At 40.9% G+C, this 15,433-nt stretch overlaps 2 protein-coding genes across 2 annotated transcripts; one reads left to right on the top strand and one right to left on the bottom strand.

Moving 5' to 3' along the window:
- Positions 1–3,179: 3,179 nt before the first annotated feature.
- ppa1b (inorganic pyrophosphatase 1b) lies at positions 3,180–7,999 on the bottom strand. The gene is made up of 11 exons (XM_006783814.3): positions 7,840–7,999; positions 7,009–7,073; positions 6,587–6,640; positions 4,872–4,991; positions 4,696–4,782; positions 4,449–4,575; positions 4,238–4,365; positions 3,942–4,027; positions 3,751–3,826; positions 3,620–3,659; positions 3,180–3,541 (listed from the first exon to the last, which is right to left on the bottom strand). Exons 1-11 carry the CDS (start codon positions 7,898–7,900, stop codon positions 3,510–3,512), a joined length of 876 nt encoding a protein of 291 aa, XP_006783877.1. The 5' UTR covers positions 7,901–7,999; the 3' UTR covers positions 3,180–3,509.
- A 2,362-nt stretch (positions 8,000–10,361) lies between these two features.
- On the top strand, positions 10,362–15,185 carry eif4ebp2 (eukaryotic translation initiation factor 4E binding protein 2). The gene is made up of 3 exons (XM_006783813.3): positions 10,362–10,684; positions 12,837–13,016; positions 13,134–15,185. Exons 1-3 carry the CDS (start codon positions 10,552–10,554, stop codon positions 13,163–13,165), a joined length of 345 nt encoding a protein of 114 aa, XP_006783876.1. The 5' UTR covers positions 10,362–10,551; the 3' UTR covers positions 13,166–15,185.
- Positions 15,186–15,433: the final 248 nt, after the last annotated feature.

The following is a 15,433-nucleotide window of genomic DNA, read 5'->3' as shown; positions in this document are numbered from 1 at the left end:
GTTGTACCTGTGGTCGGAGGAGGTTGAGGAAGAGCCGCTCTAGAGTCTTCATAAGATGTGACGTCAGTGCCACCAGTCGGAAGTCATTCAGCTCATCGTCCCGGTTCCTTTTGGGGACCGGGACGATGCAGGATGTCTTCCATAGGGCGGGCACTCTCCCCAGTTGCAGACTGAGATTGAAGACTCGTTGTAGCGGCTCCCTAAGTTCAGCAACACACGCCTTTAGCATCCTAGGACACACCTTGTCTGGACCTGCTTTTCTGCCTTTCTGGGGCGAAGCTTCCTCAGTTGTCTCCTGACCTGATCCACTGCGACACTGGGAGATGATTGGAAGGAGGGGGGGGGAGATGTCCTGCTGCTGAGAGAGGGATTGGAGGAGGGGGGTGTCATCATAGTGTCAGGAAGGGGGGGAAGCGAGGGAGGTAGGAGAGTGGGGAGAGGGCTCTGTAGTAAAGGTGAGGGTGAGGGTGGGGGGGTTGTGGGCTGGTCAAACCTGTTGAAGAAGTTGTTGAGTTCGTTTGCCTTCTCCACAGTCCCCCCCACTGTGCTTTTCTTGGTGTTGTGGCCTGTGATGGTTTTCACACCATTCCAGACCTCCCTCATATTGTTCCTCTCCAACTTCTGCTCCACCTTCCTCATGTAGGTGTCCTTTGCTTCCCTCAGACAGCGTTTCACCTCCCGCTGTGCCGCTTTCATCTCCTCCTTCACTTTGCTCCTGAAAGCCTTCTTCTTCATGTTGAGGACAGCTTTGACTTCCTGTGTTACCCACGGTTTGTTATTAGGGTAACACCGTACCATCTTAGCAGGGGCGACTGTGTCCACACAAAAGTTGAGGTAGCCTGTAAGACAGTGTGTCGCCCCCTCTATGTCCTCACCATGTGGGCTCAGAAGCACGTTCCAGTCTGTGGTGTCATAACAGTCTCTCAGAGCATCCTCCTTTTCTGGGGTCCATCTCCTGATGGAGCGTGTTGTGACAGGCTTCCTTTGGACGAGGGGTGTGTATTGTGGCTGTAGGTAAACCAGGTTGTGGTCTGACTTCCCTAGTGAGGGGAGGGGGGTGGCTCTATATGCATCTCTCACATTAGCATACAGTAGGTCAATTGTCCTAAATAACTGAAAAGTGGGGTGTGCATAATTATTCAGCCCCCTGAGTAAATACTTTGTAGAACCACCTTTTGCTACAATTACAGTTGTCAGTCTTTTAGGGTACACCTCTACCACCTTTGCACATCTGGAGACTGAAATCCTTGCCCATTCTTCTTTGCAAAACAGCTCCAGCTCAGTCAGATTAGATGGACAGCGTTTGTGAACAGCAGGTTTCAGATCTTGCCACAGATTCTCGATTGGATTTTGACTGGGCCATTCTAACACATGGATATGTTTTGTTTTAAACCATCCCATTGTTGCCCTGGCTTTATGTTTAGGGTCGTTGTCCTGCTGGAAGGTGAACCTCCGCCCCAGTCTCAAGTCTTTTGCAGACTCCAAGAGGTTTTCTTCCAAGACTGCCCTGTATTTGGCTCCATCCATCTTCCTATCAACTCTGACCAGCTTCCCTGTCCCTGCTGAAGAGAAACACCCCCAGAACATGATGCTGCCACCACCATATTTGACAGTGGGGATGGTGTGTTCAGAGTGATGTGCAGTGTTAGTTTTCTGCCACACATAGCGTTTTGCATTTTGGCCAAAAGTTCCATTTTGGTCTCATCTGACCAGAGCACCTTCTTCCACATGTTTGCTGTGTCCCCCACATGGCTTGTGGCAAACTGCAAACAGGACTTCTTATGGTTTCCTGTTAACAATGGCTTTCTTCTTGCCACTCTTCCATAAAGGCCAACTTTGTGCAGTGCACGACTAATAGTTGTCCTATGGACAGATTCCCCCCCACCTGAGCTGTAGATCTCTGCAGCTCTTCCAGAGTCACCATGGGCTTCTTGGCTGCATTTCTGATCAGTGCTCTCCTTGTTCGGCCTGTGAGTTTAGGTGGACGGCCTTGTCTTGGTAGGTTTACAGTTGTGCCATACTCCTTCCATTTCTGAATAATCACTTGAACAGTGCTCCGTGGGATATTCAAGGCTTGGGAAATCTTTTTGTAGCCTAAGCCTGCTTTAAATTTCTCAATAACTTTATCCCTGACCTGTCTGGTGTGTTCTTTGGACTTCATGGTGTTGTTGCTCCCAATATTCTCTTAGACAACCTCTGAGGCCGTCACAGAGCAGCTGTATTTGTACTTACATTAGATTACACACAGGTGCACTCTACTTAGTCATTAGCACTCATCAGGCAATGTCTATGGGCAACTGACTGCACTGAGAGCAAAGGGGGCTGAATAATTACACACATTCCACTTTGCAGTTATTTATTTGTAAAAAATGTTTGGAATTATGTATGATTTTTGTTCCACTTCTCACGTGCACAGCACTTTGTGTTGGTCTTTCACGTGGAATTCCAACAAAATTGATTCATGTTTGTGGCTGCAATGTGACAAAATGTGGGTAAGTTCAAGGGGGCCGAAGACTTTTGCAAGCCACTGTAAGTTTGGGCTTTTACTTTGCTTTCTACCTCAATTTCTGCTGCAACATTTGGATTTTAGGGTCACAATTTGGCATAAATATGAAAGCATGGATCTGTTCTCCCTGGTGTCAAAGCATCAGGTTTTTGGCTGTGATGTAAAAAAGGGTGCGGCTATTTCATGCCAATTGAGCATCATTGAAACACCACAACCTACCTGAATATTGTAGCTGACCACATCCATCCTTTAAAGACCACGGTGTACCTTGTTGGAAGCTGCCATCTTCTGATGCTTCCAACGGGATAACCCACCACATCACAAAGTTCAAATAATCTTAAACACGAAAATGAGTTAACTCCACGACCAACTGATTTCAATCCAATAGAACACCTATGTGATGTGGTGGCGTGCCCAGTTATTGCATATAAACATAAATAACAATAAAGCCCATGTTCTAAACCAGTCGTTCTCAATCTTTTCTGTTACATCGCTTGAGAAGCCAGATCCCAATTTATTAAAAATAAAAATAAAGCAGTGCTCTTAAAAAATAAATGAAAATTTAAAAAAAACTGATCGTGTCAGCTCCATCTTTCCATGATCATCAGGTGACTATAACACCTTACAGTTTGAGAACCACTGGTCTAAACTAAACTCACACGTTCACGATAAGTTAACCAGAGAAGCTTTATTAAAGCAGTTCTGTCTCAGACAGGACACACGCATCTACTAGGCACAGTACCTGCACTTTGTTCATTACAGCACATCTCCAAAGAGATTTTTTAAATAAGCGAAAAATCGTTGGTCATGACATAAGTGCTCTCTTTCTCTACAGTATCATTACTATTGATCAATAGTATCGCTATTCTTCTCCATCTACAAGGAGATAGGTAAACCCAGACCCCACCACCCATCATCCCATTGGTTCCTAATCCAAGTCTGTCTTCAAGTATTCCTGTGAGAGATGAGCTTTCCTCCTGGTCCACTTGAAGAAGGTCCTCTTTTACTTCCTCTCATAGTAGAACCATTTATCAACTGCGAATGAAAACAACCGTGTAAATCTCACATTTGAACACTCAACCTCAGAATCATAACAATTATATGAAATGTTACCTGACGACGGGACAGGCTCTTCTTTTCCACACGGGCACGTCTTTAGAAAGAAAAAAAACATCCATCAAAGAGGCCCAAAGTTGAAATTTCTGATGTTATATTGCAAAATCTGGCAGGGATAGAAGTCTTACCTCACCAACAGCAGCAGTGGCCTCATCTGCAGAGCAGCAGAAAGGGCTGTCGCCAGCTGAGACACATGTGTTTTTGCTGTTTTGTTTGATAATATAGAGATTTATAGTAAGTATGACAACTTATATTCAAGAAATTAATGGCTGCAAGTTTGCATGTGTTCTAAAAGCAGCTGATAAAAGTCACAGTTTACCAGTTCAGTTCACCAGCGCTAGCCTTTTGGGAAATGAGGGCTTTCCAGAAGTTGTGAGTGTTCTTGATTACTTCAATGGCAAAGTCCTGAAACATAAAACAGCAACTACATATGAGTGTAGGACTTTTAATAGTAATTATAAAGTAATAAAAGCTTTTATAACTGAACATGCAGGAACTAATTTGATAGTTCCTTGAACTGTTTTATAACTGAAGGCTGAGTTTGGCAAAGAAGGAAATGCTGACAAAGTGTTTAAAAAAATGACTGGTTGACTAAATGAGATGTTAGGTGGAGACCTTGTCTTTGAACTCCTCATTGAAAGCAAACTGGTTTTCTGGTTTCCCATCTGGTACTTTGTACCTCCTGAACCAGTCGACTGTGGCCTCCAGGTAGCCAGGTTTCAGGCGCCGGACATCACTGATGTCTAATGATGGACAACATCATCATCATCATAAGTTCATGACGCTAATGCAGAAAAACTAAAACTGAGAAATCTGAGGCACTTACTGTTAAACTCGCTGGCCTCGGGGTCATCAACATTGATTGCAATCACTTTCCAATCTGTTTCACCCTCGTCGATCATGGCCAGGATGCCGAGGACTTTCACTTTGATAACTTCACCACGGGAGCACACCTACACAGGACATTCCAGCTCATGGTTAATTTTCAGTAACAAAGAAGAAATCACATAATTGGCAGTATTATCCATTTATGAGATAAGACACAATCACAAAATCATCAGCGTGCACTGCACCTTACTGCCGATCTCACAGACATCTATGGGATCATTGTCACCGCAGCAGCCAGTGTCTCCATCTTTATGTGACGGATCTTCCCACGTCTAAGACATGAAAGCAGGAAGTTAAATCACTCACTGTTCAAGCAATCTACTAATGTGGATACTTCAGCTCTTTTGAACAAAATACCGACCTGAGGAATGGCTCCGTAGTTCCATATGTAGCCTTTATGTGGGAAAACATTGGCAACGTAGCGCAGCTTGCCCTTCTTAACGTCCTGCTTTATTGGATTCAAGAGGTCTTTTGTAGCAATCTGAAAGAAATTCGTTTTTAATGCAGTTAATATTAAGTTCATTCCTGGCAAATGGCATGCACTTGTAACTTAATGTTACATGCACATGTAACATTAACAGCTAGAAACAATAATTCTTCATACAGCTATCAAAATTGGGAAACAATACATTAGCCACAGTAAATACACTGTGGAATAAACTCAAACCAAATCTTCCAAGATCTGATGCAGAATTCAGAGAGTTGATCACAGTGCAAAAAGTAACTAATGATGACAAAACTCAGGGAAAATTTAATCTTAAATGCTAAGACAAGATTCTGGTAAAGATGTTTGCAACCAGAGTTCCTGTGGTGAAAATCTGGAGTAATGACTTTCAAGAGGCTTAGGAGATTCTTCAGCAGGGAACAGAAGAAAGCAGCTGGCAAATAAAGATGTAGGGGAAATATTCTGTAAATGCTGAATGACAGCAAGTTAATGAAATGCTACAGATTAACTGGTGCACAGATAATGTCCGCGGTGGAGCTCATTAGAGATGCGCTCACATCTCTAGCCCAAGGGAAAAACGCTTTAACGGCAGAAATTACAGCGATCGTAACGCTCAAACATTTGGCAAGTGGAAGAATATAACAGTGCAGCGACAATGACTTCACACTGTCACAGTGGAGTGAGCGCACAAACATTTACAGCACTGTCACAGACTACATCACAGACACTGTCACAGTCTCATACTATGAAGCAGCTCATTACTGTATTGAAATGACTAGCACAGGAAATTAACACGTAAACTACAAGTGATGCAGTGAAAAAAACTCTTTCCTGATTTTTTTTTCTCCTTTTGCATATTTGTCACATCTCCATTTTTCAGATCATCAAATAAATGTGATTATTAGACAAAGCTGAGATAAGCTGAGTAATTACAAAATGCAGTTTTTGAATGATTTCATCTATTAAGGCCCTGTGAGAAAAAGTAATCACCACCTAAACCTCATAACTGATCGTGCCACCATTGGTAACAAGAACTGCAATCAAATGATTGTGATAACTGGTAATGAGCCCTAAATATCGCTATGGAGAAATCTTCAGTCTCGAGACTTGAGTGACAAAATATTTCTCCCACTGAAAACGATGAACGAAGTCAACTCTTTGGGATACTTGGTGGTGTATTTGACTGATGGAGGCATTCTTCTTCGGGATTGTCTGTTTGAGAGCTGAAATCACAGTTCCATCAATTACAGCAAGTTATCCAGGCACGTTTTTTTGTGCTTTTCTCCTTGAACTCTGCCATAGATGCCATTTTTACCTCATCTCTCTTTTTTTTTGTATTGTTGAACCAATTCAGGGTTCAACAAGAACAGGAGTCTACTAATGGAAAAATTATATCAGATGTACTATTACCTGTACTATTCTCCTATTGGTTCCAACAGGTATTGCACAGACTTTGTACTAGATTAAAAAGCATGTAATATCTTATCTGCATTCTCACGCACACCGATGTCAGGGCTGCACTCAGTAAGTGAAAACACCTCAAAAGTATATATATTTTTTGTTTGTTTTCCTTCTTCCGTCAATCAACTGCACCTTCAGAAAGAATGCATTTTGCGCAGCACCAGTCTTACCTCCATTTTTGCATTTGTCCATCTTGGCACTTCAACAACCATGTGAAAGATGTTCTGAAAAACAGAGAGAAAGAAATCTATTGAACTGTCTTTAAGTTATTTTAAGTTTGTTTTTTTCATTCATACTTAAGCGAGACAATTCTAAACTTTTTATCATGCATTCAAGCTCATGCTCAGGTATTGCTTCAATTAACTGCTGCTGGCAGATAAGATAAATAATCTACAGTAATCACAAAAGGTATTGACACAGCACTGAGAACATGGGGTAAAGGCCACTGCCTTGCAAATCGATTATTGGCTCGCTACTACAGAAAAAAAAGCAGCTGAACATCACTGCCTGTGCTGCAGGGGAAATTTATCTTGAGGGCTGATCTTATAAATGCACACATATTTACACACGTAACAGGGTAAAGGTGGCTTACCTGGCCTTCGTCAGCATACATAGGTATGTCATGAAATGGTGAGATGTACTTCCCTTCAGCATTTTCTGCAACAAAGATTAAACATTGTATGAATACGGCAGGCAAATACAAACTGCTCAATGACAGCATTCAGCTGAATGAAGTCATTCATATCGTGCTCGGAGGCCCCTGCTTGCAAAGGCTGGACTGTGCCGTGCATAGTTAACCGGAGCTTATTTTTGCCCTTACTTCTTTACTGCAGCTGGTATGAACGTGCTTTAATGAAAAACCTGCAGTAATCTAGCCATAAAAACTGTAAACTGTGAGACAACAACAACACTAGATTATAATGTGATGATAGTCAAAGCCCTTGCTGAAATTACTAAATACACTTTGACCCACAATAAATAAGAACGGGGGTTGTAATAAATCAATGAGGGCGTAGTCCCACCATCTCCAAGGATTTATGATGTCTGCAGGTAATTTAGCATCGTGCGAAAGTTAGCCAAAAACAACTTCCTTCTCCCATGTACAAACAGGTAGGTCGCCGATCAGGTATAGCAACTTGATGTCAGATCCATAATTATTTCACAGGGCAAAAGCTAAAGGACCGGTTAGGCCAGGTTATTGGACTCGAGAGGAGATTTACTATCGGTTTTAAAACATTCTATTAATTCCTACTGCAAGGATATATGTAAATACACACACTTCACTGATATGACTGAAGGGAACATGCAAAACAAATGATAAGTGACACGTGGGAGGTTGCGGCTAGCCGGTGGCGTTTGAAGAAAGTCCTAAAAGTAGAGAATAAAGACGAAACGTTATTACTTATGCTTATTTCCTACTTACTGAAAAACAAGCGGTAGCTCAGGGAGTTCGGGTTTCCCCTCTCTTCTACCGAGAAGCTCATGTTGTCGTTTGGCTTTCTGTTTCACGCTGGATTTGGGTGAAGGATGGCGTCAGAAGAGTCTGCGCAGGGCTTTCGCGCTGCGTGGTCAGTCACCGAGGGCACCGCGCATGCGTACTTAGCCAATGATGCCTTCATAGGCGATTGGAAATATTAGCTTCAACAGAAAAAAAAATTCCCCCATTGAACTTCATTACTAGTAATAACCACCAAGCTAGAACTTTATTTGTGAACATCAGTGCTAATAATATTATCCATTATCCACGATACATGTATACTAAAGGTTGAGCGTTTATACAAAAAATAAGAGGAAAAAAAACATATATGAGACATTATGATTCACAAATTGACATAATATATTCAAATTGTGCAAAAAATAAAGATAAGAAAATGGGGTTCATCTCAAATTCATTTAAAATATTTAAACAGTCCTGCTAACTTAAGGGTTTTCTTCTCATTTGCAAGCTTTAGTTACTTACTTAAGCGTTTAAATGATGTCAGCTGTCTGTTTTCGTGGTTTAAAAAAATGTTCCCTGACAGAACAGTCCTGATAACAGGGTGTAAATCTGGATTCTCAATATATGTATTCCAAATTCCACTTAAATGTGGAATTAATGTGGAATGTGAAAAAAAGGCCCATCAACAAACTCAAACAAAGCAGGAACAGCACAGGTTGAACAAATATAACAATATGCAAATATATGCACAAAAAATTGAAGTTGCAACAGGAGTGCAAGTGATAGCCTCAAATCCAGTAAGCAGACAGCAGGGGATCCCTCGCCATGCATAAATTTACAAACAGGTCAACGTTGAACAAAAACACCTGCGCAGTGTCTGAAGGCACCACTCTTCCTCTCTGCTGTCAGGAGATGGAAAAATGTCTTTAGCTGATTGCCTCCTGCAGGAAGAACTGATGACCTCAGGCTCTAATGATCATATATCTCCTACTTTCACTTCATGCCTCCTCTCCAATAAACCTGCTGGAAGGGGGAAACAGAGAATCCATGTAATGCCATCTACAGGTGACAAACTGGAACAAGATGGCCTCGCTCTGCAGACCCATGCAAGAAGCATTTTGCCAGTACATTGATTTTAGTCTGGCTTGTCAAATGCATAGTTGGTGAATTTATAGTTTGTTGTGGACATCCAGTCTCTGTTGACAAAAATTATAACACAATACAACACAAAATTACACACTCTCAAACATGGAAACTCTTGGCATCTCACACACACACACATAGAGAATCATCTTTTCTTTTGAAAAAGAATCATACAAGAATGTGCATAGTTAAGCAAAAGGATTGGGCATGGAGCTCTAAACTGCATGAATAACTACAAACTACTCTTAGGTCCTTCCACTATTTCTTGTCAGTTGTCAATCATGCTTCAGCTTCCTGCTCTTGTTGCTGTCCAATTCATCTTCTGCCCGTTCTTTTTTGGATCCAAGTGCCTTGCCATTATACTTGTTTTGATCTGTAGATAATGCTTTCAGCTAACTGCCAACATAAGTGCTCAGAGGTGACCTTACAATCATATTCACATTGGATCAGCTCACCATGCTACACCTTCTGCACTGCTTTGAGCTCCAGGAGGTTAACACAGCAGACCTATTATGACCAGATACAGCTGCCAGCTGCCCTCTATCCAACAAGTGATGCACCCAGAAACACTGCTTTTACTAGCTTTTATTCTCTATTTCTATTCTCGCAGAAACATTAAGGTATATCTGTGTGATTTAAAATGCCTCTTCCGACTACACTTCAATTCTGATGATCCCAAAGTGATCATCTATGAGAAAGCTTCCAGTGGCTCGTTTTGGAGATCATCTCCCTCACACCCCCCTCTATCACACCAACCCTCTGCATGTCCCCCTTCCCTACATCCATGAATCTTTTCTGAGGACAAGATTCATGGATGTCCTCTTTTCCTCTTGCCTGCCAGCTCCACCGTAAACATCCTATTGTCCAATATATATATTTTTCTCAGTGCTAACATCTCCAAATCATACATTATAGCATGTCTCACTACCATCTTAGAAACCTTCCCTTTCACGTTTGCTGCCATCCTTCTCATGCTTGTCTCTTCAGAAACCTTAAAAATAGAAATTAACGTGGATGCGTACATTTTATAGCAACACCAAACTCAGTTTTAAGAATTATTATAATTATTTAATACATTTTAATTATAACCGTTTCCTATTCTGCTATTAAACCCTTTTTCATAAAATAAAAGCTAATGTTTTCACTTTTAGCAAGGAAAGAGGAAACTATACATGCATGTACAGCCATGTCCCCCCATTTGTTTGTTTTTTTTATGTTGCATGACAGAAACACCTACAAGTCCATCCTTTTCTTGCCAGCATGCATGATTTCCGAAGAACATACAGGTTTCCCCGTTAACGTATAAATAAGGTTTTAACTGACAGTGACGCCTCGCACGGCTGACCTCACATCCGGCCGCAGCTTGTCGTGCTTCCTGCCTTGCTGAGGGAGGGGACGGTGCTGACGGCTGGGAGGACGAAAGGAGAGACAAGAAAGCTTTAGGGAAGACATACGAGAGTGGGGAACGGCCCGGGTTTCCACCGTCCGTCGGGAAACAAACACCCCAGTTTTCTGTAGCTGCTGGATTTGTCACCAAATCAGCGCTAAACAAAAATGTCGACCAGTCGTCAGCTTAGCGAGAGCAGGGCCATCCCGACCAAGACGGTGTTGATCAACGACACAACGCAGCTACCTCATGACTATTGTACCACCCCCGGAGGCACTTTATTCTCTACCACTCCTGGAGGTGAGAGGGCAGCTCGCCTGCTTTGTCGTCGATTTGTAGGGAAAGAGGGGACTTTTGGAGTGAGGTGGTGCTTGTGGTCTCAGCTAAGCTTCAACTGTGCCTGGCAGTGTTGGCCTAGGCTGCCTTGTCATCCAGATGAAAACAAAAACAAAGCTTAGCCCCGCCCCCGTGCGCTCTAGCTGCTGCCTAATTGGCTCGTTGGCAACGCAGAGATTCCATTAGTGCATTGTTACCTGAAACTGTGTATAAAGGTGTACGTGTTACGTTTGCCAGCGGTGGTGAGCAGAAATCTGATGATCGTTAGATTACAGGTAAAGGCGTGTCTCTGTGGAAGTCGAAGTTTTGACTTATTAACTTACTAACTTCAAAATGAGTTATTAAGTCGATATTTTGACTTATGGATCGCAAGAAATTTAGTTTTTCAGTGGCAGAAACAAGCTTCCATATGTTTTAGCTTCAGTTCATAATACTGGATATGTGATTTCTACAAGGACTCAAGCAGGGTTGCCAAACATAAGGCCCAGGGGCCAGAATTTGCCCCGCAAAGAGTCCAATCCAGCCCACTGGATGGCGATGGAAAATGTGAAAGAGGGCATAAATTTTGGACTTTTAAATGTATTTTAATAAGTTTTATACGTTTTTTTTCTGTACATAAAGATCTCCACTTTGTTAGTGTATACGTACAATTGATTAAGTAACAGATAAACAACGAATTAAATGTTTTGACAATAGGTCTGCAGTAAAAAAAGTCCTGTAAATGAACAGAAACTTGGTTTTGTAATTATAGCACAGTATGAGCAATGACCTACCAGAACCTTCTGTAAATTTCCACGTTTATTTGTTACAATTTAAGCCCAAAGAGTTGTGCTGACAGATTTCTTTCATTTACTACAGCAACATTTCTTTACCATGCAGAGAAACAGAGAAGTATTGTTGAGAATGAGCATTTGTTTATTTTTCTCATATTTAAATGCAGATTAAATGTGTAGTTGAACTGTTTTCAGTTGCTGAAAGGGCTGTAATGAGGCCCACAATGTAAAATGAGTTTGACATCCCCGCACTAAAGGATCCTTTCCAATAAGGACATTCTTACACAATTTTCCTGCCTGACTGGCATCACTGATATGCTTTATTCTGCATAGTAATAGTACTTACATAGAGACTTTCTGTTAAAGCATTCATTTCTAGAAGTGGGTGGATTGATCCTAATATCAATATTATCAATATTGGATACTTTGTTTCTATATTCTATGTTCAGTATGTAGCTGCTGTGTTAATTATTTTTGGGGAAATGAACAAAAATACCTCAAAGATGCACTACAAAACTATATCTGGACCTTTTTATGTAGACTGTAACATTTATTGCATTTATGGACTTTAGCACAGATACGGGCAAAGAGAGGAACATTTACATTATAGGTCTCCAAAAAAACAGTGCGCAGTATTACACAGCACTGTTTTTCTTTCATTATCAGCAAACGGTTTGTACAGGAAATGTCTGTATTAAGCATTACAACCACAGAAGGACAGTCAGTTTACAGTGAAATGAAACTGCTCAACTACACTCTAAATGCACATTTAGTTTTAGGCTAGAATAATGAATAGATGGGGTTTCTTAGGAGGAGGAAGAAAATGCCTGAGAGGAAGAAGTGAAACTAAAATTTGAAGAAGCTCAGCTGATTTGATCAGTCACACAGGTGCTGCTGATGAAATCAACTTGACCTGTGCTGCCGTTATTGTGAACAAGCTGATGTTAATGTTATTAGTTTCACCTGTGTTTGCCTGCTATGGAGAAGAGGAAAAAGGTCAAACCGCATCTTGAGTCAGCCAAGAATGCAAATACTGTGATGTCACCATGGCCATCAAGACTGCAGATTTTAGTACGTTTATTCAGAAATGATTAGACAATAGTGTGTACAGGAAAACTCTTTAAGCAAGAGAGACGTGTATCTTTCTGGTACTCAGAGACCACACAGAACCTAATGGGGAAACATGTGCAGGAAGTTGGCTTCACTAATGTTATTTCATATAGTTAAGTTGGCCTGAATCTGGCCCCTCTGGATGAAGACCTTTTGCCTTTAAACAAATTAGGCTGCACCCATATTCACGCTCTCTTTGAAAAGTAGCAGAAACTTGATGTTTCCCATTTCAGGAACCCGGATCATCTACGACCGCAAGTTCCTCCTGGATCGGCGCAATTCTCCCATTGCCCAGACTCCACCGGCTCACCTGCCTGTCATCCCTGGCGTGACCAGTCTAAATGTTCTGACTGAGAACCAGAAGAATGAAGCCAACAACCACGTCAACAACCACGATGGCAAGCCTGCAACTGGTAAAAGATAGTAGCCTATTCATTATTCACCGTTCCACATATTGATTAATCAAGCTGCCTCTTCTAGACACATCTCAATACCTACTTGTCTTGTTCCCCTTTCTTTGTGCTTTAAAGGTGATGATGCTCAGTTCGAAATGGACATCTAACCGACTGGAACCACACCAGCAAAAGGAAATAACCTGGCAACACGCGTGCCAGTGGCTTGGCTTGTAGAAACCAATGTCGTGAGCCCTCATGGCAGCCATCTTCTTTAGCTCTTTGTCTCACTGCTGGATGTAATGTGTGTAAACCATGGGGATTCAGTCTATCATACAGGTACAGTTTGGTCATTGCTGGAAACTCGGTTTATTTGAATAGATTTCCATGGTTACCAGTTGCAGTACAAATTAACTTCACAACACGGGAGCATCTCCCAGAATGCCCAAACAAATTAGTCCAATTTCTCGGGATTCCCCCAGCAGAGACGTAAAACAGGAAATGATACACGTTAATTGGGAGAGGAAGTGGTTATTTTTTTATTTATTTTTTTTTAGTCTTTGCCTCTGAATCAATCGAAACATGAAATTCCACACAGTCTTTGGTTTTGAGGACCCTTGTTAGCATGATATTTCAGTGATTTTTGTTTAATTGTTTTGAAACTACTTGAAAAGCCCCACAGTCTATTATTATTATCAGTTGGACTCTTTAGTTTCCAGTGATGGTTTGTAAAGGGATGCTGTGTTTTCAATTAGGTGAAGATTTCATGCCATTCCAAGACTTCACTCTTCATTACCAACACAAGGGTGCACAAGTTTCCAATTTCCAAGATATGTTTTGTTTTTTGTTTGTTTGGCTTTTATGGTTTTGTTTTTTATTTTTGTTTTTTTTTAATGAATTTTAGCCTGCGATTGAGCTGTTTTTAATCAAAAAATGATTGTACTTCCCACTTATGTAAGGTTTCAACCTGGCAACTGACAAACGAGCTTTTGATTTTAGTTACATTTCAGTATAACAATATAAAGCCACTCAATTCATCACAACCGTGGCCTCGCTGTGATTTTTATTTTCATGTTTCTCATCTGCCAAAAATTCTTTTTTTTTTTTTTCTTTTTTTTTACCACACTTTGATCTTGTTGTGTTGGCAGGTGCTCTGCATTCATAATTTGATAAAATCGAAGGATACTTGGCACCATGTGCTGGGAGCTTTCCAAACCAGATAAAAACATTTAGAAGAACATGGAAACGGTTAATATCCCGCTGATGTTTTTGGTGCGATACAAGATTTTGGAAAACTTGAAATAGTCCAGATGTTTTTATATGCATTTTATTTTTTAATACGGTTTCTTAGTACTGAGTGAATTTGTTTGGATATGGGCACTGTCAAGCCTGTTGAATTGTTAAGCAGCCAGAACAAACTGTTTACATCAGGCTTGATGGATGCTGTAATCAACAAATCTGTCCCCCAGTGTCCTTAACCCATTTTAGATTACCTTTGTTCATCTCATGAGTCACGCCTGCCCATGCCTTACTTTACATGAAATGCAGTAACTGGGTACCTGGTCATCAATTTGTACTTTCCAACAGATGTTTATTTTTTCACTGCAACATTGAACAGGTAACATTGTACTTGGCAATTGAGCAAAAGGAATACTTTTTATTTTCTTTGCCATCTTTCTATCCTCCAACAGCTGTGAAGTTTGGAAGTGCAATGGTAAATATGGGATATTGAAGTTGGCAATGTGAGAGTACCGCACACTCATTATGTTCAAATAATATTTTTTCTTTTTAACACCAAAAATCATATTCATACCTGCTAACTGTACTCTGTCCAAGTAGCAGCTCTGAATTCGGTAAATGACTCAACATGATGTTTGTTTCTCAGTAAGACTGGAACCTCTGATGTCTGTCAGATTATTTTATTTTTTTCTTCTTTTTGCCGTTATTAATTCTGGCCATGTTTCGTGATAAGTCTTTACATTACGGCATTATAATTTACACGGCAGATTTCTTTCCAGTGACTTCAGTTTCACAAAGAGGGCTTAATATTATGCTTTGAGAGACAAATTTGAAACCAACTTTACTGTAATCTTTTGTTCTGATTTTTAAATGACGTTTATTTTAAATGAGACTCCAATGCCAGTGGACACTGTTGCTGCAAGATCAATAAAATTCTGTAACAAAGGAAAAACAAGATTTTGGGGGCTTTATTTTTCTTCTTTGTGTGTGGTTTTGGCAACTTTGAGAGGCAGAATCGCACTCGTGCAAACAGGTGTGCTGAAGTTGATGTTTCTTCTCATCTGACTACCCTTGTAAACATTTTCCTATGTCTTTTATTCATTGAGTGTTGTTTAGCCAACCACCTATTACCATCTAACTCAATAGTGCATGTAACGTACTTTCTTAAAAAAAAGAAATGGTGTTTGGTGCCTTGTTGG

The sequence above is a fragment of the Neolamprologus brichardi genome, chromosome 13 (genome assembly GCF_056152115.1).
Source record: "Neolamprologus brichardi isolate AB-2024 chromosome 13, ASM5615211v1, whole genome shotgun sequence".
In the NCBI taxonomy this organism is placed as follows: Eukaryota; Metazoa; Chordata; class Actinopteri; order Cichliformes; family Cichlidae; genus Neolamprologus; species Neolamprologus brichardi.
This window is presented reverse-complemented; position numbering and strand designations above follow the sequence as displayed.

Coding starts and splice junctions, on each gene's coding strand:
- ppa1b (XM_006783814.3), bottom strand. CDS start 7,900: ATGAGCTTCTCGGTAGAAGAGAGGGGAAACCCGAACTCCCTGAGCTAC. Junction 6,641..7,008: donor TGTATGCTGACGAAGGCCAG/GTAAGCCACCTT, acceptor TCTGTTTTTCAG/AACATCTTTCACATGGTTGT. Junction 4,028..4,237: donor ATGAGGAGTTCAAAGACAAG/GTCTCCACCTAA, acceptor TTTATGTTTCAG/GACTTTGCCATTGAAGTAAT.
- eif4ebp2 (XM_006783813.3), top strand. CDS start 10,552: ATGTCGACCAGTCGTCAGCTTAGCGAGAGCAGGGCCATCCCGACCAAG. Junction 10,685..12,836: donor ATTCTCTACCACTCCTGGAG/GTGAGAGGGCAG, acceptor TTCCCATTTCAG/GAACCCGGATCATCTACGAC. Junction 13,017..13,133: donor CGATGGCAAGCCTGCAACTG/GTAAAAGATAGT, acceptor TGTGCTTTAAAG/GTGATGATGCTCAGTTCGAA.